The sequence below is a fragment of the Garra rufa genome, chromosome 12 (genome assembly GCF_049309525.1).
Source record: "Garra rufa chromosome 12, GarRuf1.0, whole genome shotgun sequence".
In the NCBI taxonomy this organism is placed as follows: domain Eukaryota; kingdom Metazoa; phylum Chordata; class Actinopteri; order Cypriniformes; family Cyprinidae; genus Garra; species Garra rufa.
Genome location: NC_133372.1, coordinates 39,359,629 through 39,385,064, shown reverse-complemented (window position 1 = coordinate 39,385,064; position 25,436 = coordinate 39,359,629). Strand labels below are relative to the sequence as shown.

The following is a 25,436-nucleotide window of genomic DNA, read 5'->3' as shown; positions in this document are numbered from 1 at the left end:
AATATTTTTACTATTTAAAATAACTGCATTCTATTTGAATATATTTTAAAACGTAATTTATTCCTGTGATCAAAGCTACATTTTCAGCATTGTTACTATAGTCTTAATTGTTTAGAATTAATTCTAATGTGATTGCTGTTCAAGAAACATTTTTTATTATTATTATCTATATTTTAAACTTTTGAGTAATTTTTTCAGGATTCTCTGATGAATAGAAAGACCCAAAGATCAGCGTTTATCTGAAATAAAAAAGCTTATGTAACATTATACACAATACCATTCAAAAGCTTGGAGTCAATATATATATTAAGAAATTAATACTTTTATTTAGCAAGGATGCTTTAAATCGATCAAAAGTGATGATGAAGACATTTATAACATTACAAACGATTTCTATTGAAGATAAATGCTGTTCTTCTTAACTTTCTATTCATCAAAGAAACCTGAAAAAAATTCTACTCAGTTGTTTTTAATATAATAATAACAATATAAAATGTTTATAAGCAGCAAATCAGAATATTATAATAATTTCTGAAGGATCATGTGACTGGAGTAATGATGCTAAAAATTCAGCTTAGAAATCACAGGAATAAATTACATTTTAAAATACATTCAGATAGAAGACCACTATTTTAAATAATAAAAATATTTCAGATTTTTACTGTTTTTGCTGTACTTTGAATTAAATAAATGCAGGGTTGTGAGCAGAATAAACTTCTTTGAAATATTAAAAATCTTACAGTTCAAAAACTTTTGACTTTTGTGTATATATATAGTAGCCTAAGAATAATAAATAGCCTATTATGATTTTTTTAATGAAAAAAAAAACACACACAATCATGATTTAGCTCATAAAAGCAGTTCATAACCAACTATCAAAGAGAGGCTCGAGAACCGCCCGGATCTCAGTCCGAATCGCGAAAGAATGATTCAGTCTGGTTTTGTGAACCGGTTCAACTGATTCACTGAAAAGATTCGACTCTATATGAACAGTTCATTCACGAATCGGACGTCGCTAGACTAGTCACGTGATCGACATTGTCTTATTTTTTTTCTCATCGAGCGTTCGGTTGAGCGATACGAATATTTGCGCTATTTTCACGCGTAAAAGTGTTTTGTTTCGATGAGTTTATGTTTGTTTTTTAAGTACTTGATATTCATCTAGATGCCGGGATTGAAATAAGAGCAGGAAATCTTTTGAGGAAGTGGAGTGACAGCCCCGCTGTAAATCAAGATGGCAGGTAACGTGCTTTAGTACATTTATTTAAAGCTTTATGAGGCGGTTTAAAGAGAATCGTCTCCGTTATCGATGTTGACTTTAATGGTCCGTAATGGCTTTTACATTTTTCCGATGTATTTTGAAACAAAGGTCATGAGCCTGGTGAAATTTTAAGTGGATTAACACTAGTTGCGAGTTGTGTGAAGCTAGCAGGACAGACTGGGATATTATAAAAGTGCTGGGATAAAGAACTACTTCGGGCCAACAAGACAATTTATGTTGTATTAAATACTTTATGATGGAAATTACATGGTATATTTAAGTAAATAATAAAGATAACATAGCTGAGCTGACAGCAGCTTGACTGTCAGTTTGTTAGCCAACCTGACCGGGGTCGATTCCGGATAACACGTTTGGTTAACTAGTCACCTTTTGAAATGCATTTCTAATGTGTCATAACTTAAAAACTGTTGGTATGTTGTTGCACAATACGATAGAAAAGGTTTTTAACAGATATCGTCGCCTGGTAAGCGGGTTATTTGATGTAGTCAAACCTAAAATGACATTTTAGTGAGATAAAAGCTAACACTAGGATACATGCCAAGGCTGTATGTCAAAACCTAGTGAGCACTCTACCTAAGCAGCTCTTGCACTGAAAAGACCAAAAAGCTGTCTAGTGAGGTATCTTACTAGTAGGTTGTGAATCACAGCCTAACTTCATGACTTAATGTGTCACAACAGCGTGGCTTGAAACTGTCAGCTTGTCTACTATACACTTGTCAGTCTTTAATCTTAAGTTTATGGTTTGTGTTTCCCCAGGTCTGTCTTTGTATTTTGAAGATGGTCATGATGATTTGGATGACTGTGAGTATGCAGAACTCTTCAGCAACTTTACAAATCAATATCTCTCTGTCATTTCTGACTGGGTGAATCTTATAAAACCTCTCAAGAACCTGTTCAGGCTATGTTTCGTTCAAAAACCTTTATATATTAAGAATAATTTGAATTACAAAAACATTAATTGTTTAATTAAAAAATAGCTTAATTGTAGAGATAACGTCACAACCCAAAATATCTTTTAAATATTTTAAAATATCAAAATATCTCTATTAATATGGACCTGGCCATGCTTTTAAGATTTTTTTTTTAATCTGTATGTGTGATACCGTCTGAAAGCTGAATAAATAAGCTTTCTATTGATGTATGGATTAGGACAATTTTGGCCAAGATACACATATTTGAAAATCTGGAATCTGAGGGTGCAAAAAAAATCAAAATATTGAGAAAATCCCCTTAAAAGTTGTCCAAATGAAGTTCTTAGCCATGCATATTACTAATCAAAAATTTAGTTTTGATATATTTATGGTAGGAATTTTACAAAATATCTTAATGGAACATGATCTTTACTTAAAGGATTACTCCATATCCAAAATAAAAAATCCCTGATAATTTACTCACCCTTATGTCATCAAAGATGTTCATGGCTTTCTTTCTTCAGTCGCAAAGAAATTACGTTTTTTTTAAGGAAAACATTTCAGGATTTTTCTCCATATGGTGGACTTCAATAGAGCTCAATGGATTGAAGGTTAAAAATGCAGCTTCAAAGGGCACTACACAATCCCAGCCGAGGAATAAGGATCATATCGAGCGAAACGATTGGTTATTTTCTAAAAAAGAAAAAAAATTACAATTTATATACTTTTTAAACTCAAATGCTCATCTTGTCTAGCTCTGTGATGTGCATGCATAGTCTGTGCAGGCTGGCTCAATACAGTTAATGTATGTCGAAAAATCCCATCTTATTTTCTTGTCCAACTTCAAAACTGCCCTACATCGCTGCAGAAGTATGACCCAGTGTTTACAAAGTGCAAGGAGGGTCAAACACCCTTTACAAAAAAGGTAAAACAGCAATGTATGTTTTTTGAGGTTTAAAGTGGTTAAAAAGTGTATAAATATAATTTGTTTTAAGAAAACGACCGATCGTTTCACTAGATAAGACCCTTGTTCCTCGGCTGGGATCGTTTTGAGCCCTTTGAAGCTGCATTGAAACTACATTTTTGACCTTCAATTTGTTGAGCACCATTTAAGTCCACTATATGGAGAAAAATCCTGGAATGTTTTCTTCAAAAAAAATTATTTTTTTGCAACTTAAGAAAGAAAGACATTAATATCTTGGATGGCATGGGGGTGAGTAAATTATCAGGAAATTTTTATTTTGGAAGTGGAGTAATCCTGAAATATCCTAGGTATGTTTGGCGTAAAGAAAAAATTTATCATTTTAACCCATAAAATGTATTGTTTCCTATTGCTGCAAATATACCTATACTTCTTAAGACTGCTTTTGTGATCCAGAGTCACATATTTGAAGTCAGTGTTTTGCATGTAATGGAATCCCTTTAACTGTTCTTGCTGTAAAGTAAATAATTTTTCATTACACAAATTCCCTCTACTCTTGTCATTCTGAATTTCTCTTCATCTTTTAAAGACATTCCTAGTTTAAGTGTAAAAGATCTCACATTTGATACCACCAGGCTGTACTAACAAACTCGACATTAAATTATACTCAGTTATTAAATGTCCATATGAATCGATGTTGCAGTTGGATTCGATGACTATGGTTCAGAGTGCGATGGGATTCGGATAACAGCATTCCTGGATGCAGGCCAGGATAATCTCACCCCTCTGGGCCGGCTGGAGAAATATGCTTTCAGTGAAAACGTCTTCAACAGGTGAGATGTAAAGCGTGTGGTCTGCAGTATAAAACGAGTAACTATGAGACATGTTATGTGATATGTATTTTAGACATTTTTTTTCCTGTAATGCAATACTCAATGTTTTTTCTAATGTCCATCTTATAACTATCACTCCAATGTAAGTGAGATTTGATATAGAAAATATGAGGACTTTTTACGGCACAATGGTGGAACATAATTTTTAAGTTTTAAGAGCTTAAAGTGAACCTGATATGAAATTGGAGTAGAAATACTTGGACTAGTGAGGAGCCAAACTTGTCATCGTAGAAGAACTTGGCTTAGACTGAACATTTCTTGTGTTACTTCTAATATTTTGTCCTGGAGAAGGTATAAACATTACTCCAGATAAATTGTTAAAAAATTAAGTAGTTGCAACTTTAAAAAAAATAGTTTTGTGCTTATACATTGAAAATGCTTGTGTGGTCTGTTATGGTGTGCTTAATATGTTTGATGTTTATTTTCAGGCAAATTGTGGCTCGTGGATTGCTGGATGTGCTCCGGGAGTTTAGTGATAATGAAAATGACTTCATCAGCGTTATGGAAACAGTTGCCAGGATGTCTGAGGATGGAGGTTTGTATGACTTTTGCCTGTATTTACCTTGTTTAGAATGGTCAAACTCAATGTAATAATGTAAATGTAATATGATGTTACAGAACCGACAGTCCGAGCAGAGCTGATGGAACAGGTACCAAACATTGCCATGTTCCTCCATGAAAATCGACCCAATTTCCCAGAAGCCTTCTCACGGTATCTGGTACCCATTGTGGTCCGGTATCTCACAGACCCTAATAACCAGGTGAGCTTTACTGGAATCGTTCTTCTGAATAGGAGTAATGATGACAATATCATTGCTTTTGAGTAGGGATGGGTTAAAGATGTTCAACTTAGCCAATTAGTGAGCACCAGTGTTGGGTGTAACTAGTTGCTAAGTAATTAGTTACTCTAATTTAATGACTTTTTCCTTGAAAATGTAAAATAAGGGATTACTCTTTTTTTTCTGTCATTTAATTAGTTATTACTTATGTAATTGATCTTAATACTGTGTATAGTCTTTAGAACATTTTTGTACAATACAATAGTGGATTTAACATCAAAAGTCTAACCCTAAAATGAACACTTTTTTATGTACCTTTCTCACTGGAAATACTTTAAGTTAATAAGAATATTGATAACACTTCAGTGTCCAATTCTCATTAACTAGTTGCAAATTTGCATGAATATTACAGGGATATTAGCTATTTATTGTTCCTTAAAAAGTACATATCAATTTCTTATTCTGCAAGACCTTATTTTAAATGCTCAATCCTACCCAATTCTTAAACTGAACAACTACTTTAAGGATTAATAAGCAGTAATTATGAGTATATTGATGCAAAGTCATAGTTAATAGTTAGTAAATAGTGAGAATTGGACCCTAATCTAAAGTGTGACCAGAATAATTTATGTAGTTATCTATTATTTGAAAAAATAAAAGAACTGTTTCATGTCCATCCTTATATCATTAACTTGTCAAGGCTGATACAGGATTTAGAAAGTAATTAGTAATTAATTAAATACTTTTTGGAGAGAGTAATTTATACAGTTATCTAATTACACACACTGTTGAAGTTGTAATTAGTAACTAGTAATTATTACTTTTTTAGAGCAACTTACCCAACACTGGTGAGCACTAATAAAAGTATAACAAAATTTAAATTGACTTTTTTAATATTTATTTTTTTATATTTTAAATTATTACAAATATTTAACATTTTATTTTAATTATTTAATTTTTTTTTTTTAATAATAGAGAGTAAGAGAGAATAAGAGATCAAATATTTTTATTGTAACTGCTTGGGGGAAATTTCTTTTTAAATTTGCCATAGAAGGTTTTGGTTGCTGACTGCATTCTGTTCTTTAACTTTTAATTTCAGATGCATCTCTGAATTAATTACATGTTATGTTTCATTCTGTAATACAGTGCCACATAAAAAGCTCTTTTGTAATAGTCACAGTAAGTTTCACAAGTATCATTGCTTAATCGGTAATCGGTAGGCTTCCGTTTTTCAGTGAAAAATATGATCATTTTGTGTGCACTCTAAAAATTAAAAACATTCTTTTCTGGATTGAAACAATCTTTTCTATTTTGAAATCAAATTTGAAATCTATTTTATATAGGGCAAGACCAGTAAACAGTATGTAATTTTTTTATTCAATGTCAGGTCAGTCTTTTACAATCATAAAATCTTTAAAAACATTCAGTAAAGTCAAGAGCAGCCAATGGGAATCTGTGGGAAGAAACGTGTTATTTGCTTTGAGTGTGGATCCAATGAATGCTGTGTTTGTAAAGAGCTAGCATTCTAAGCAGACATAAGCTGGAAGAATGTGAGACTACATAGTCCTATTTTTACAGTAATAATTTGATAGGACTACAGTGTAATACAAACCTTAATTTCATTTAGGAAGTGTTCGGTCAGTCAGGTTATTTCTCAGAGCGTAACACCTCCGTTGACAAATGTAACCAGTTTTAACCAGTTTGGCACAGACTGCCCAACATTGGCTTACACTGAGCCAGCACTGGGTAGGTATGTTAGGGGTTCATCATTTGTATTTACAGTATAAAAGCACCTGGGTAAAATTTTTTTAAAAATAGTGATGCACCGAATGTTCAGCAACTGAAATTAACATTCATAAATGTTAGTATTGTAATTTTACTGTAATTGCTCTGTAAAATAAAAATAAAATTAAAAAGTAACACAAAAATAATCATAACAATCATTACAACAGCTCTATTAATACATGTATTATAACATTCTCCTTTGCGCAGCAAGGCTGCATTTATTTGTACATTAAAAACACATTCAAGAAGGGGGTCTTAAAAATGGCCAAAGAATATTATTTTACTAACTTATTAATTTTAAGTTAAATTGTGCTTTGTTGGTAGGCTATAATGTCTACTAGAATGTTTAAAATGTTCAGTTTTAAATAAATATTGTAAATTGTTGTATTGTAATTGACTTTTGTCTTTTTTTCAGTTTTGAAAAGCAATACAAAACTGTAAAAAGCAAATATTGGCTATTTAATTACACGTGGGGAAAATACATGTTCGGTAATCACCCTTCTGCCCAGTTTGTAATTTTGTTCAGCTTCAGCCAAGAATTTTCATTTTGCTGCATCCTTAATTAAAAAATTACACAAATAAAGTGACCCAACATCGGAGGCCAGCATCTGGGTTACAAAAACCCCCAGCTTTTTTTGAGTGTAGTATTTGTTATTTAGCCTGTTGCTTCCATTTTTGATGTTTGTATATCCTTAAAAAACATCTTGTAGCCATTAAAGAAAGCATTTAATTTCATGTTTGTCTATAAATATTACCCACTTAAACTTTAATTGAATCTACGTCATAGGAGGCGGGGAATGAATGGACCGCATTAGGTCGGGAGATAATTCATTAAGTTTGTTGTATAGAAAGCTTTCCTTTTAAGTGCATTTAATTTTGCATTAATTATATTTGGATTTCAATCAGTGTTTCATCAACTAACTGTTTGGATTCATGGAGCCATTCAAGTGTAGATTAAAGTGCATACCAAACAAACCCACAACCATGCTTCTGTGGCTAAAGAGACTGAAACACATCTGATCAGTATTATTATTTTCAAGGTTTCCTTAACACAAAATAATCGATTAGTCATTGAGACAACCCACTGAGTCAGTTTTGTCTGTGCTTTTTCCTGTAGGTGCGAAAGACGAGCCAGGCTGCTCTACTGGTGCTACTTGAACAGGGTCTGATGAGTAAGGCAGATATGGAGGGAAAGGTCTGCCCTGTGCTTCTGGAGCTCACTGAACCCAGCAGTGATGACGACTACAAGATCGAAGCAGTCGCGGTGAGTCTTTGTGTTTAAGAGAATGACTGCTGATTACTGGAAGTGGAAAATACTCGTCATAAAAATATGTAAACCATGAGCTTGCATAGGACTGAAAAGATAACAACTTGTTATATTTCCTGTCGTAACTTCATTCCATCTAAGATGGAATGCTAATGTGTTTAGTGTCTGCACTGATACTGTGTAAAATCTGTTTAGTGTCTGGATGATACCGTGTTAATTGTTTTGTGGGGTTGGGTTGAACTTTCATGTGTTGATCTTTGTGTTGATGGTGAATAATGTTTTGTCACAGATTATGTGCAAGCTGGTGACCATGTTGACTAAAGACACAGTCGAACACCTTTTATTGCTGCGCTTTTGTGAACTCTGCAGTGACGTCAGACTATTTCAAGTCCGCAAGGTAATGATACTCTTAAAATGTTTTATAACTTTGGGAAGAGCTTACACTGATTTATCCCCAGTCATCTATTTTTTTTTGCAGATGCCATTTGTTAATTTGTTCGACATTAAACCTTTAAGACCTTTAAAACCTTTTAAGTGACTCTGACCCTGCATAGACCACAAGGGTCCTTCCACATTCAAGGCCCAGAAAGGTACCAAGAACATCAACAAAATAGTCCATGTAACATCAGTGGTTCAATTACTAGGGGTGTGAACCTACAGTGGTTACGGTTCGGTTCGGTTACGATTATCATGTCATCGATTTGGTTCAATACAATATCTCGATGCATCACGATGCATTGACGATGCACTGCATACTCATTTTTTCAATTTTACTTCAAATATTTACAATTGTGTTAATAAATACAATCAGTCACATATATGAACTCAATCTTACCTTCTCAAAGAAAACACACTTCTTGAATGTACCAAACAAAACTAAAGTCTGGGCACAGAAGACAACAGCAACATTTAGAACAAATACACAAAAGTAAATGCCTGGGCTTTGGTTTCGTTGTAGAGTTCTGGCCTAATCTTTTTTTTTCAAAAGTGTATGCATGAGGGAAGCTTATATCGCGGCTGTATTTTTAACAGGTGGCGAAACCCGGGGTTTTTCACCACAGAAAAGGGCTGTATATCTTTTGCTATAAAAGCTGCCGCTATAGTCATTTGAAACGCAAAAAATTAAACCGAATACAATTTCAACCGAGAGGTACTGCTCAGATCTTATTTAATTGAAACGAGGGAACGAATAGAGTCCTGCACGAGCCCAGCCTGAGACTCTCTGACCCGAGCCCGTCCTTGTCTGACAACTTATCAGAACAGAGTTCCTGTTGCAGCCATTAAAATAGTTCAGTTTTGGATTCTAATGGCAAAGTTTAAGTTAATTTAGAAATATATTTGGAACATTTTATGTTTGTTGAATTCAAGCTTTTGTTTTTTAAAGTAATGACCTAACGACCAAGCGGCCAGCGGCAGTGAGTTGAGCATGTTTGATAAATTTAGCCTTCTCAAATCAACACGACTTGCATTAAATAAAATCTACAGACATAAAACACTTGATGCATTTCAGAATATTAATTTTAAACATTTAGCTTAGATAAATGTGCACGGTTAGAAGCATATCCAGTCGTTTGTGTGGAGAGTCAAAGTGAAAGTGAAAGCGAAAGCGAAAGCGGGCTTTGCGGCTGACATGGAAGTGCAAGCCCCATCACTTGCATTTTTTCTTAATAACAGTGGAAACCTAAAATACACCATTGTTGTTGATAAAGGTAAGAGTAATACATCATTCAAAACTGCAAAAGGTCTGCTATTATTATTTATGTGCACTCACAATATCAACAAAACGTTATATTTGCGTAAAATAGCTAAAGAAAACTGTGCTGAGCCAGATAGATGCGCTCAGTGCTTTTAGTCAGTCTTTTCAACCAAATAAAAATAATGTTTCAGTCTTTTAAATGAATTGCTAACAAAAAAAGACATTTGTTAAATACACACTGATGTTTGTTAGTTCGTTAAATGTACCGGTGTGTAAAGAAATTGGCAATAGTCCTTTCAGTTCAAATCTGAAGACTTATTTTATTCATATAAGAGTACTCCCCTCATTAGCCCAAACCCCTTCCCGGAAAATCATACAAGCCCCATGGGTTGCGTGTCCTGGCACTGGGACTGAGTCCGTTAGTATCGGTTATGGTCTATTACTGAACCGATACCGAATCATCCTTGTCTGCATCGTGATGCATCGTAAAAACGATTAATTTTGACACCCCTATCAATTACGATTGAACCACTGATGTTACATGGACTATTTTGTCGATGTTCTTGGTACCTTTCTGGGCCTTAAATGTGAAAAAGGACCCTTGCTGTCTATGGAGGGTCAGAGAGCTCTCAGATTTATCAAAAATATTTTAATTTGTGGTCTGAAGATGAACAAAGTTCTTATGGGTTTGGAATATCATAAGCAGGGTTCCCACAGGTCATGGAATTTCTGGAATATCATGTCTATTCCAGACATTGAAAGTTATGGAATTTTATATTTATTTTGTCCAAGTCATTGAACATCAGGGATTTTTGTTTGTTGCTTAACATTTTTTATTTTCATTTATCAAAATGTAATTTTTCTATACCATATTTAGTTTTATCACATTGTAATATATAGTATAAATAAATACATTTCTGTAGAAATAGTACAGAAAAATATCAAAGTGCATTTAACGGGTAAAAGCAAAAAAATAAAAGTGTATGTGTTTTTTGTACTAAAACGTCTGTTAACAAGTAAGTAAAGCTTGCAAATGTATGGATCTGTTCATTATAGTAGCGTTTTTAGTCAATGAAAGTCAGGAAATTTGACATTTGGCTTAGAGTGGGAACCCTGCAAAATGCTAAGTAATTAGTGACAGAATTTTTATTTTTAGGTTAACTGAACTATTTTTAGGTTAACTGAACCCTTTAAAATATGCACTACTGTTTAAAAAGTTTGTGTTTGGTAAGTTTTTTTTATTATTGTTATTTTTTTGGCAAAAAAACCCCCACTTTTGCTAATGGAAGCTGCATGTATTTGTTTAAAAATACAGTAAATAAGATGACAATTTAAAATAACTGCTTTCTATTTTAATATATTTTAAATGTCATTTATTCCTGTGATCACAAAGCTGAATTTTCAGCAGTCCTCATTGTCACATGATTCTTCAGAAATCATTCCAATATGCTGATCCTTCAGAAATCATCATAACTTGCTGACCCAAACCTTTGAACGGTGGTGTATTTCCCTTTTTACTAAAGTGTGGAAATGCCAAGCCCACGCATGCATTATTATATTATATCAGTATCATGAGATAAATAAGTAACAATCCGAAGAACAAAATGGATATAAATGGCTTCCAAAAACAAGAAACCTTGACTCACTGAAGTTGAATTCTGGTACATGTTTGTGACTGTTTTGTCATTCAAATAACAGCAGTAATAAAGCTCAGGCGTACACTGTGTAGAAGTTGTTGTGAAGAATGTTAATCTACTTTTGCAACTCGTGCTGGGTTGGCAAGAAGCAGAGTTGCTTAAGTTGCAACAGGCCTCTGTTTGCAACATAACAGAAGACTGAATTTGACCTCATTGCAGATGTCTAAACCCTGTATTACACTGTTTTTTTTTTTCTCACTATCAGGTTTGTGCTGCAAACTTTGGCGAGTTCTGTTCTATTGTCGGCCAGGAAGCCACAGAGAAACTTCTGGTGAGACCTGCTGCGTTATTCTTGTGCAGTCACAGTGGGCCAAAATGAATGCATTTTATTATATCTGACTGCTAGCCAAAAAAATACCTTTAATCTTATGAAGCCTCAAAGTCTGTTTGAGCAGATTTTTGTTGACACGACATGCAAATGTGTTAACCAGCATGCTCTCCTTGTCCTCACCTCAGATGGCGAAGTTTTTCGACCTGTGCTCAGACAGTCTGTGGGGTATTCGGAAAGCCTGTGCTGAATGCTTCATGGTTGTTTCAAACTGCACTTCTCCGGAGGTGCGGCGTACCAAATTGTCCCCCTTGTTCATCAACCTCATTAGTGATCAGTCACGCTGGGTAAGAGCAAAGGCACACACACACTAACACTGTGTTCTAACATGCTGTGACTCAGCATGTAATTTCTGTTCTCACTGAAAGTGAATGTGGTTATTTGATGTTTAGTATGCGGATGTACAATTGTGGATCCTTTCTGACTGTGTTTTAGGAAATATCTTTACTATTTTTATTTTTTTAAAGGGAAGGGAACATTTTTCTCTCATTTTTCCTTTTCAGGTACGCCAGGCTGCGTTCCAGTCTCTTGGTCGTTTCATCTCCACATTCGCCAACCCTTCAATCACAGGAGTGCATTTCTGTGAGGATGGAACCCTCTGCGAAATACAGAAGATCTCCTTAGATAGGTAAATGCATGTGGTTTCTATTATTGTTTGTAGTTAACTGGTCATTTCAGTTGGTTATCGATTTTTATCCTTCAGGTCCCACAAATTCTTTGTTTTTGTTTTTGTTTTTTAGCAATTTTGTGTATGTGAACCCTTTCCAACAATGACTATATGATTTTCAGATCCATCTTTTCACACTGAGGACAACTGACAGATTAATATGCAACTATTACAGAAGGTTCAAATGCCCACTGATGCTTCCAAATGAAAAACGATGCATTAAGAGCCGGGGTGTAAAAAAAGTTATTTTTAAAGTTAAATTGCTCTTAATGCATTGTGTTTCCTTCTGGAGCATCAGTGAGATTTTGGACCTTCTGTAATAGTTGCATGAATCCCTCAGTGTGAGAAGATGGATCTTAAAATCATACAGTCATTGTGGAAAATCAAAGAACTTGTGGGGCCTAAATGATTTTTCTAAATAACAGCAGGCAGTTTAATTGTCCAGAACAAACAAGGGATTAATGAACAACTATCACTTAATTAAAAAAAAAAAACAAAAAAAAAACAGCTGTGGATCATTCAGGTAACAATACAATTTTAAGACTCAAGGGTACGTAAACTTTTGATCAGGGTTGTTCTTATAAATTCAACTATTATTTTCTCCTGTGGACTATATGTAAATGTCTTTTATGTGAAATCTTATTCAGGTCAGTACTAAATAAAATATAACATGCATTTTGTATGATCCCTCTTATTTTGGTAAAATAATTAACATTTTGCAGATTCTGCAAGGTGTGTGTAAAGTTTTGACGTCAACTGTACTACTTTAGATTGAATACATTTCTGAAAAATACATTTTAAACGCACCTCTTCTGTTTAGTCATGGACGGGAAGTGACCACCAGCAATTCCAGTAACATCCGCAATGCCTCCAGTGATGGTTCTTCAAATAGTCTCATTCAGCCCCGATCAGAACAACTACAGTCTACTTCAAATCTGACGGGTCCACCACCACGTCCTCCAGATGGCAATTCCTCTACCCAGCCCCAAAAAGATAGCCGCAGCCAGGGCCAACATGAACACTCTGCCCCTTGGTCCCACCAGCAACAGGACGAGTGCACAATGTTCAACTCCTTCAACTTCTGGAGAGCCCCTCTACCTGACATCACTCAAGACCTACAGCTTCTACAAGAAGACAAAAGTGATGAGGTGATAGAGGAACAAGATGACACCATGAGAGAGACAGAAGGTAAGGGGAAGGAAGACATGCCAAGTTTAGATGCACAAGGCCCAGCCACCAGCTCCCAAATCCAGAAGGTTTTGGACTGTCTTCAGCCCCACCTGGATGATCCTGATGTGCAAGGTGATTGCAAAAAGAGCCCATGTTCTTTTGCTCTTTTCCACATAAGGACATAGTTACTTATTTCCTTGTGTGCTTTCCACTCGCAGCTCAAGTAAAGGTGTTGTCTGCTGCGCTGAAAGCTGCCCAACTAGAGAGTCAGACAGAAGACGCGGATGAGTCCGTGTCGGAGAGTAACGGTTCCACAGGCTCACCAACGTCTGATGAGCTCAGCGCCATGAGCGAACTCTCACTGACAGATGCACAGATCTCAGACTCACCCTCCAGTTCACCGGTGTTGGTAGATGACTCTGAACACAGCAGTGAGGTGAGAGGATGATATTGTAGTTACTAAATGTCTTAATGTCACCACTTAAAGTCCCCATGAAATCAAAATGAAAGTTTTTTGACTTTTAGTATGAATATATTAGCCTTAATGTTATCTATAAGTTAGCGTGCCTCAAAACAACGACAAAATTTGCGTTTACAAGATATGGGCATTTAAAACTTACAGTCTCGTCACTTCCGCCAATATGAATCAACGATTTTGATGATATCACCGTGCACTTCAGCTTCTCATCAAACGTTCTGTCCAATCAAATGCTCTCTAGAGTCCGTAGCGTCCCGCCCACAACACTATAAATAAACGCTGAATCAGCGGCTAAGATCGGTCACCTGTTCACAGTGTTAGTGTTTTCTGTTTGGTGAATGGCATGTAGTGCGCAATGTAGGCGATAGAGAACGATTCAGACAGTGTAAATGTGCTTTCCATTGGGGCAAATGAGGTCTGGTTTCATGTTGTGTCACACGAACCGCGGCAGCGCGCACAGTCTACTCCGGACTTGGCTCCGGTCCAGAGACGCGATAGCACAGAACAGATCATATGCGCTGTCGGCATGTATTAAACTACACAGCCTCAGCATGATTATGATCACTGTTTTGTTTTAGCAAGAATTTCATATTGAATCTGTGGGGTAATTTATTAGACTGTGGCTGTTATAAACTTACAAATGCGGCTTTACCGAGCTCAACGGCTCTGACCCGATCAGATATAAATGGAACGCTATTGGCTATTCAAAAGAAGTGGGCAGGGCTTAGCGATATGTTTTTGTTTCAGTTAAAATCACGTAACCACATAGAATAACGCTGCGTGTTTCAGAGCTCTTCAAATGGACCTTTAACTTCATTTAAAAATTTCACTAATTTAAGAATATTAGATCTTTACCCCTGGTTTCAAAGACAAGGCTTAAGCCTATTTCTACACTAAAATGTAAGCCTGAGCTGTTTCAACTATAAAAGAAACTTGCACTGACTGATCTTAAAATATATCAGTGCCTTCTGTTTTGTCTCAAAATTCACATTAGTAATGTTTTTCCTAAGGCACGTTTATAAAAATTACCCTGATGTCTTTTTTAACTTACGTCTTATTTAACTATGGACTAATCTTGGATTTGGCTAGGCCCATCTATAAAACCATGCTTTTAAAAATTTTAATTTAAATGTGAAATTACATTGAATGTTTAAAATGTTATTGTTATTATATACACTATCAGTACATTTGATTCAATTAAAAGATTTAAATAAATGTATTCACAGCCCTAATAATAATAAAATTATATACTACTAATATTTTTAATATTTTATCAAATATTTTACATTCAATATTTTTCATTCAATTTAATAATTGCATTTTTTTAAAAGATGTATTGGATCATTAAATTATATTAATATAATATTCCATTGTTGTTGTTACCTTTAGTAATAGATGTTTAGTCAAATTAGTTCCATAGCAGTATTGACTTGATGAATCTACATTATTATGGAAAAATGCCAATATTCTTTGTCAGTTAATAGGTTTTAACAACAGTAAAGTTGTTAAGTGTTTTTTCCACTGCTGCCATTGTTTATGTCTTGGCAACTCCCCATCTGCATTTTTATGTAAATCTGTTCATGCAAATGTCATTAGAAGGAAGTGCTGGCACAGTAAATCTACAGTCGAGAGTTGATTATACATGCATTTGTGTGTGCACACAGGAGTCAGACCTAATAGAAAATGTGCAGGAGGACAAAGATGCAGACACGGCTAAAATATGTGAAGAGGAGAAGTGTAAAGTACAGGTAATTTATGTAGAATACAAGCAACTTGAAAAACAGAATCTAAAAACAAGAAATAATTCTTACTTATTTCACCATATAAAAATCTGCTGGTTTTCACTGGCCTTGGTTTTCAGGTAATTGTGCAAACCACAAACTTGTCAAAGTGTCATTGTACCAGCTGTTTATTTGCAATTGTTAAAGTAGAAGTTCAATGTATTCATGTCTGTCTTTCTTTCTTCAGTCATAAAGAAATTGTTTTTTGAGGATTATAGTGGACTTCTATGGTGCCCAAAATGCAGTTATAATACAGCTTTAAATGATCTCAAACGATCCCAGGTAAGGAAGAATGGTCTTGTCTAGGGAAATGATTATTTGGTTATTTATTTATTTTTTAATTACAATTTATATACTTTTTAACCTCAAATGCTCATCTTGTCTTGTTCTGCCTGAACTGTTTAAGAGAGTTAGGGTGTGTTGAAAAACTCCCATCTCATTTTCTCCTCCTACTTCAAAAATCATTTCAAAATCATCCTACATCGCTGCAGAAGTACTGACCCAGTGTTTGCAAAGTGAACATGCAAAGAAGACCAAACACTCTTAACAAAAAAGGTAAAACAGTGATGTAGGGTGATTTTTAAGTTGAGGGAGAAAATGAGATGGGAGTTTTTTGACATACCCTAACTCTCTTGAACCAGAAAAAATAGAGTTCAAGCAGAGCAAGGCAAGACGAGTGTTTGAGGTTTAAAAGTATTTAAATTGTATTTAAGTAAATAACTGATACTAGATAAGACCCTTCTTTCGAGCCCCTTAAAGCTGCATTTACACTGCATTTTGGAAGTTAAAACTTGGCACCATAGAAGTCCACTATTTGGAGAAAAAAACCCTAAAAATGTTTCCCTCAAAAAACACAATATCTATATGACTGAAGAAAGAAAGACATCTTGAATGACAAGGGGGTGAGTGCATTATTTGTAAGATTTTGTTCTGGAAGTGAATTTCTCCTTTAATGACATATTCATGACATATCCAATATACATATGTCCTCTTTTCTTTCTTTCTTTTTTTTACCTAATAAACAGACTAAATCTGATCACATTAGTTCCCTAACATTTATTCTTTCTGTCATCTCAGAATGTAATTCCACAGCAGTTGCTGGATCAGTATCTGTCCATGACAGACCCTGCTCGAGCTCAGACCGTAGACACTGAGATCGCCAAACACTGTGCATTCAGCTTACCAGGCGTCGCTCTAACACTGGGCAGACAGAACTGGCATTGCCTCAAAGACACGTATGAGACCCTTGCTACAGACGTACAGGTAAAACATCCTTGTAATCTTTATTACTCATGGTATTTGTTGGAAAACCAAGGATTATCAAAACTCTCTCACATGTTAGTACTGTACTGTAACACATTATATAATGTTTTTTGAGCAGCAAATCTGAATGTTAGAATGATTTCTGAAGAACCATGCTGAAAATGAAGCTTCGATGACAGGAATAAATTGTATTTCAAAACTTATTCAAATAGAAAACTTTATTTTTCTCCAAATTTTACTGTTTTCACTGTGCTTTCAATCAAATAAATGCAGGCTTGGTTCTTTGAAAAAAAAAAAAAAAAACACATTAAAAGCCTTACTGTTCAAAAACTTTTGACTGGTAGTTTAGGTAATATGACTTTAAGTGTATATATTTTCTCCATACCATATTATTATAGATGGTCTATTTTGTAAATATGTAAAGAATGAGAAATAGACACATTAGCATCAGTATTTGTCAAATGGAATAATACTGAATGTGTTACAGTGGAAGGTGCGGCGGACGCTGGCGTTCTCTATCCACGAGTTGGCAGTGATTCTGGGGGATCAGCTGACTGCGGCTGACCTAGTGCCCATATTTAACGGCTTCCTCAAAGATCTCGATGAGGTGCGGATAGGAGTCCTCAAACATCTGTATGATTTCTTGAAGGTGAGAATATAAAATTCCCCCAACTGAGAAGACCGAATGTATGTGCATTTTATATTAAGAGCTTTAAAATTTATTGATGTGCCTATATAAAAACAATGCTTATTTGACAGTTTGTATTTCTTTTTTTTTCTACCATGTTTTGAAAGATTTGTTATAATATGGTTGCTAACTTGCTAAAAAAAAAAGTGAAGTATACATTTTATGAGCATGTCAACCTATTTTAGGAGTTTTTCTTTTTCTATACAGTTTTAGTTTTATATTTATTTTATTATTATTTATTTTTAATTTTTCAAATTTTAGTATAAGTTGTAGTTTTTTTATGTGCTTCTGTTAATTTTTTTATTCATTTAATAGTAAACACTGCTGTTCAAAAGTTTGGAATGAGTACGATTTTTTTTTTTTGTTTGTTTTTCAATTGAGTCTCTTATGCTCATCAAGGATGTATTTATTTGATCTGCTTACTCATTTTTTTTTAAACCTGTGAAGCTTTTCTTTGAATGAAAGATTAAAAAGAACATCATTTATTTAAAATATAAATATTTTCCAACAATGCAAGTCCTTACTCTCACTTTTATTATCCATTTAACACATCCTTGCTAAATTAAAAGTATTACTTTCTTTAAAAAAAAATAAATAAATGTACTGACCCCAAACTTTTTAATAGTAGTACATTGTACATTTCTATTTTGATTAAACACTGTTCTTTTTAACTTTTTATCAAAGAATCCTGAAAAAAGTATTACAGGTCCCAAAAAGTATTAAGCAACACAACTACTATAAATCAGCATATTAGAATGATTTCTGAAGGATCCTGTGACACTGAAGCATGGAGTAACGATGCTGAAAATTCAGCTTTGCTTGACAGGAATAAATCTTATTTTAAAGTATGTTAAAATAGAAAACTGTTATTTTAAATTGCAATGATACTTCATAAAATTTGTTTTGTTTTTTTCCTGATTTTTAGATCAAATAGATCGAGCCTTTATGAGCATAAGAAAAGCATTAAAAATCTTACTGATCCCAAACTTTTGAACGGCAGTGTATATACCTTTTTATTTTTCAGTTTGAGTAATTTTAGCACTTTTATCTTAAGCTTATTTATTTCAAGTTGCTAATGCAACATTTCTAATTTTTGTTTTTCATCTAAAATGTATATTTTATTTTATTTCTGCTCTATTTTAGGTAACAAAAACTGTTTTTAGTCTTTGTTGGCAATAGCCCCAAGAACACTGGCCCTAACTGATCTTTCTATGTCTTCTTTTGTAGCTTCTTCATGCCGATAAGCGTCGGGAGTATCTGTATCAGCTGCAGGAGTTCATGGTGACGGACAACAGCCGAAATTGGAGATTCCGCTATGAGCTAGCTGAGTATGTGCTACTTTTTTACACTTCATTGACAAAGTACTTTTTGTTGCTCTCAAGTGTGATCTCACTCTTGTGGCATTTGTATGTGTCTGTGTATTTAGGCAGCTCATCCTGATCATAGAGTTGTACAGCCACAGCGATGTCTATGACTACCTCAGACAGATCGCACTTAACCTTTGCTCTGACAAAGTGTCTGAAGTGCGGTGGATCTCCTATAAACTGGTGAGTCATGTGTTGTCAAAAATAGCAACAACATTACAATGCCATACACTAGCTGTATTGTTTAAGTTTGTGTTCTACTTTTAGTAACTACATTGGACTGTTTTCAGCCTTGGTTTATAGACATGACACCTGGTGTTACTTTCCGACCTGTATTTAGTGCTGACGTTTCGTCTTGTGAATGTGCGTAGGTGGTGGAGATCCTGCAGAAGTTGTATGCCTGTGAAGCTCATGATCTGGGTCTGAATTTCATTAATGAGCTCATTATGAGATTCTGCCACTGTCCCAAATGGGTCGGACGTCAGGCATTTGCATTCATTTGCCAGGTACAATTTTCATTAGATTTTTACAGTATTATCTAGGGTTTACTGTCACAATGTTTTAACAATATTTCATCTTCCACAGTAGGTTTTTTTTTTACTTCTCTCATTCATAATCTCATATTTTTTATGCAGTTAATTTCAAGTTTTAATAAATATTTTGCACAGAGTAGTACAGCTGTTTTTAATATATTGATAATTCTGCAATTGATGATACCACAGTAATAGACTGGTGTGCAAATAACCAATTTCTTTACGTTTTCATTTCAATTACTTATTACATTTTTATTTATTCATTTATTTGTTCTTTTTTTTTGTGCAATATGCTAAATTTTCAAAAAACCCACTAGCTAAGCAACCAAAGTCACTGAGGGCTCTTGGATGTTAGAGGGATAGTTCACCCAAAAATCAAAATTACCTTACGATTTACTCACAGTCAAACCATCCTGTGTCTAATGCTTTCATCTTTCAGATGAATACAATCTGAGTTATATTAAAAAATGTCTTGACTCTGTCAAGCTTTTTAATAGCAGTGAATGTGTGTTGATATTCAATAGTCCAATAGACTGCATCCATCCATCATAAAAAGTACTCCACGTGGCTCCGGAGGATTAATAAAGCCCCTAAGTTTAAAAAATTGATTTTTTTTTTTTACACAAATGCTGACTGTTGATTCACTTCAGAAGGCCTTTATTAACCTGCAAGGTTTATATAACATTTTATAATGAATAAATGCACTTTATTGGACTTCAAAAGCTCAACACCCATTTACTGCCATTTTAAAGCTTGGAATAGCCAGGACATTTATAATATAACTCCGATTGTATTTGTCTGAAAGAAGAAAGTCATACACGTCTAGGATGGCTTGAGGGTGAATAAATCATGGGGTAAATTTCATTTTTGGATGAAGTATACCTTTAAATATGTCATGTTATATCTAACAATGTGTGAGAGTGAGTAATTAATTTCTTATGTTTCCATGTAGGCCGTTGTGGAGGAGGACTGTATGCCCATGGACCAGTTTGCACAGCATCTTCTACCCAGTCTGCTCAGCCTCTCATCAGATCCTGTACCCAACGTACGTGTGCTGGTGGCCAAGGCGTTACGGCAGAGCGTGTTGGAAAAACGTAAGTCGCACTAACGCACTGTAAAGACAAGGGGGGGGGGGGAGTGTTCCTTTAAGGGTGAGTAAATAATGGGCAAATTTTCATTTTTGGGTGAACTGACCCTTTAATTGCTAGTGACCATTTAACTTAATTTTAAACAAACTGACTATTAGTAGCACAAAAAATAAAAAGCTTTTCTAAAGTATTTAGTGTAAGTGTCACTGCTTAGAAATCGCTTCTGATCACTCATATCTGTGCTTTGATTTCAGCGTACTTCAAGGACCCAGGCAGCGCTTACTCGGATGAGCTGGAAGAGGCTCTGTCTGAGCTGAGGATGGACAAGGACAGGGACGTGCGGTTTTTCGCCACACTAGATCCCAACAGAAACGTCATGGACACGTCTGCGCTGATTTAGCACCACGTACTACCCGCACACATGAGCAAGCACCAGCAGGAACAACACTAAACGGATTCACAGACAAGTGTTTACAAATAGGAACTACTGACCAAGACCTTCAGGACACAATGTATCCTTATCCTCTGCTAATACGCTCCACATTTGACAGTGCATGCATATATTATGCATTTACACACAAAACGGCCTCATTTGTAAAAAAAAACATTCTAAAATTGGATCCTTTAAAATATGCAAATGTATGCGTATGGTAATACGGCTAACGCAGCCTCGCAAATTAATTTTCCACAGTGGTTTTCACCATTTAGATGAGATTGGCTTGTCAAGCAATTTAAAATGAATGCAAAACAATAGGACCACTCAAACCTCTCACATTAACCCCACACACGTACACATACACACACACACACACTCAAACACAAAACAACCATCTCACCTCTCTGAATGGTGCAAGATTTTATTTGCACCTTTGCGGCAGCAGAAAGTATTTGGAGACACAAGACGCACCGTAACGGCGGATTGTGTCGTTTCTCCGCATCAGACCGTTTAGATGCTACCAGCTGCCCCTCCAAAGCTAATTGTACATTTGTAAGACTTCTTCTTTATTTTTTTCCATTTCCTTTTCTTGTGGATTTCTTAAAGCAAAAAGGACTAAGAAGACATAAGCAGACTGACACGATGAAGTGCTACTAACTCAGGGAGACCTGATATTCCGAATTTTTTTAAAGCTGCAATGCCGCAAAAAACGGTATCGAGATGAGCCCAAGTGATGCTGCAGAACTTTTGCTGCATTTACCAACCTCCTGTTTACCTGTCCCTCAGGATCCACCCAGATTGTTGTGGGAAACGGTGTTTAGAAACAGCAAAATGAGCGAATTTGCAGCTCAGGAGCCGAAAACCTCCCTCTCTTTTTGCTCAACCCTTTTGTAGCTCTCAAGAATTTGCTATTGTCTTTCAATACTGACATTTTAATGTACATGTTTTTTCTGCGTGTTTCGAGTGTGATCCAGTCGTACGTAACCTCTTCGTCTTCCCTGCTTGGTGGAGAGCGGTTTTATTCCTCGCCGTTTTATAATTTAAAGGGGCCAGTATTTTAGAGAGGTGTGGGGAGTTGCTTTCCAAGCGATTTTTACAGCCACTAGACGACGGAAATTACATTAAGACATAAAATCTGGATTTGCTTTAAGGAGTAGTTCACTTTCAGAACAAAAATGTACAGATAATGTACTCACTCCCTTGTCATCCAAGATGTTCATGTCTTTCTTTCTTCAGTTGTAAGGAAATTTTGTTTCAGGGTTTCTCTCCATATAATGGACTTCTATGGTGCCCCCGAGTTTGAACTTCCAAAATGCAGCTTCAAAGGGCTCTAAACAATCACAGCCGAGGAAAGAAGGGTCTTATCTAGCACAATGAAGGGTTATTTTCTAAAAAAAAAAAAAAAAAAAAAAAATACAATTTATATACTTTTTAACCTCAAATGCTCATTTTGTCTAGCTTGGCAAGATGAGCATTTGAGATTAAAAAGCATATAAGTTGTAAAGGTTTTTAGAAAATAACAGATCGTTTCGCTAGATAAGACCTTCGGCTGGGATCATTTAGAGCCCTTTGAAGCTGCATTTAAACAGCATTTTAAAAGTTCAAACTCAGGGGCACCATAGAAGTCCACTATATGGAGAGAAATCCTGAAATGTTTTCCTTAAAAAACACCATTTCTTTTCGACTGAGGAAAGAAAGACTTGAACATCTTGGATGACACGGGGGTGAGTACATTATCTGTAAATTGTTGTTCTTAATGTGAACTACTCCTTTAATTCTGAGCTGAGAGGGCTTGACCTACAGAGGGCGCTGCTTGAAAACACAGAAGCAAGCACACTGTTTATTGGGATTTGCACTAGTTAATCTAAGCATGCCATGATTCCTCTCATTCTGACGATTCCCAAATTTGCTTTAAAGTAAATAAGCTATTTTGTGCTTGAGGTTGACATGACGGACCATCCGTTTTTGTAAAGCATGGCCGTGCTGCTCTTGGCATCGGTTAACTCTTGTCTAGCTGCTGATCGGTTATCAGTATGCCTTTTTATGGTTTATATATTTAAATTAGGAGGGTCGGACCCACATCAGCACGTAAGGGCAAACTTTGCCAAGAGCACTTTACTGTTCTCTAAGGGTTCAATGGAAAGGTCCTTTTTAATACAGTATGTATAATAATAATAAATCTGGATGAATCATGATAAATCAGCAGTTCAGATTTTTGAAAAAGGCAACTTTGTTGGCCAAACTCAAGTGGTGCTTGGATCCGGTGCATTTATTCTCGCAGATGTGTATATGGATTGTGTATATGGAATTGTTTAAAAAAAAAGGTTTAGTCTAGTTCTGAAATACAGCCTGTGATCAAATTGAGAATATGATTTTATTAATGATATCTACAGGAGTCAAGGCCAGTCTTTTTTTTTTTTTTTAATACCTGTGGCGATGTTTGGAATTGTGTAAAGGGGGAAGTTGTTTTCCTTGTGTTTCCATGTGTGTCTGCATGCATCTGTGTGTGGCTGTGTGTCCTTTTTGTTTCTTTTTTCCCATTATGGACCATGTTGAGAGTAGATTTATATTTTGTTAGATTGTTATATTTTCCCCAATAAATTCTCCTGTGGGATTTTTCACTGATACGTCAACTAAACCACTTCATCTGTCTGCATATGTACTGATCCCCTAGTTCTCGTAATGTTACAATATTAAGATACAAACATCTGGTTTTGATTCTTTTGCCCCCTTTTATTCTTCTCAGTGTATCATGTTCAAAGATTTTATATCCTAACCTTTCAGGTTACAACCTTTGTAATTTTCTGTGCATCTCTTTTAAATACATTGTATGTATTGTTATTTTTAGTATTCATTAATTAAAATAATATAAATTTGATTTCTCAGTTGTGCCTTTTATTCTAAAGACAATTTAGCCAGAATTTAAACATTTAATAAAGAGCATTCATGCATTGTTGTATTAGTGTAAGTGCAGTCAACATTTGCTATACATTTTGAGTTGTGAAAATATAGGCAAAAGTTTGAGATTTTTACTATTACATAGAAATACATAGAAATTAATTTTGGTTTTATACATTTAAGGAGACCAAAGATCTGACCTAGTTTCTCATATATTTGATATACTAAGATTCCTGAAATATTTTAAAGAAAATCCACACATTTAGATGTTTTCCTTGTGTATGATTGTTTGACTTTCATCATAATGTCTCTAATGTCATTTACAGTCTTTTAAAAGGTTTTTAATTATTTATTTATTTATTATTATTTTTTACTTTTTTGTAACTAATTTATTATATTTAACTTTAATTTGTTATATTTAAAACAATAAATACAAATTTAAGACCAAAGAAAATAACTCTCCCTAACCGACCCTAATTAATGACAACTAATTAATAATAATAATAATAATAATACATTTTACTTTTTTTTTTTAAACATACATAAAGATAAATACACACATTTACAGCTCAAAACTGATAACAACAAAAAAATTATATAAACAATATACAAAGATCCTGAAAAATAACTAAAAAATAAAACATTAAGCCACGAGTATTATATAAATTAATACATTTTTATTTTGTACATAGGATGTTAAATCTGTGTCCTGAGACTTTTACGCTGCCTTCGCCACTAACAGCTATCCTTCCGCAGTAAACTAGTTCCATATTATGAATAAATTAGCCCGAGTCGTATAGTGATATTATACACTTAAACTGTAAATATAACATACCTCCAATAAACATTTATGTATACAGTCGTGGCCAAAAGTTTCGAGAATTACATAAATATTGGAAATTGGAAAAGTTGCTGCTTAAGTTTTTATAATAGCAATTTGCATATACTCCAGAATGTTATTAAGAGTGATCAGATGAATTGCATAGTCCTTCTTTGCCATGAAAATTAACTTAATCCCAAAAAAACTTTCCACTGCATTGTTAAGAAGGCTTCAGGGCGTCCAAGAAAGTCCAGCAAGTGCCAGGATTGTCTCCTAAAGAGGATTCAGCTGCGGGATCGGAGTGCCACCAGTGCAGAGCTTGCTCAGGAATGGCAGCAGGCAGGTGTGAGCGCATCTGAACGCACAGTGAGGCCAAGACTTTTGGAAGATGGCCTGGTGTCAAGAAGGGCAGCAAAGAAGCCACTTCTCTCCAAAAAAAAAACATCAGGGACAGATTGATCTTCTGCAAAAAGTATGGTGAATGGACTGCTGAGGACTGGGGCAAAGTCATATTCTCCGATGAAGCCTCTTTCCGGTTGTTTGGGGCATCTGGAAAAAGGCTTGTCCGGAGAAGAAAAGGTGAGCGCTACCATCAGTCCTGTGTCATGCCAATTGTGGGGTTGCTTCTCATCCAAGGGAGTGGGCTCACTCACAATTTAGCCCAAAAACACAGCCATGAATAAAGAATGG

At 35.0% G+C, this 25,436-nt stretch overlaps 1 protein-coding gene across 1 annotated transcript; it reads left to right on the top strand.

Annotated features, from left to right (window-relative positions):
* The first annotated feature begins 1,038 nt into the window (after nt 1-1,038).
* ppp4r1l (protein phosphatase 4, regulatory subunit 1-like) lies at nt 1,039-23,906 on the top strand. The gene is made up of 20 exons (XM_073852176.1): nt 1,039-1,241; nt 2,039-2,083; nt 3,819-3,948; nt 4,437-4,543; nt 4,627-4,769; nt 7,690-7,836; nt 8,129-8,236; nt 11,438-11,503; nt 11,689-11,847; nt 12,064-12,188; nt 13,048-13,529; nt 13,616-13,833; nt 15,540-15,623; nt 16,734-16,919; nt 17,407-17,568; nt 18,835-18,935; nt 19,034-19,154; nt 19,343-19,477; nt 20,457-20,598; nt 20,847-23,906. The coding sequence occupies exons 1-20, from the start codon at nt 1,235-1,237 to the stop codon at nt 20,990-20,992; spliced, it is 2,814 nt and encodes a 937-aa protein (XP_073708277.1). The 5' UTR covers nt 1,039-1,234; the 3' UTR covers nt 20,993-23,906.
* Nucleotides 23,907-25,436: the final 1,530 nt, after the last annotated feature.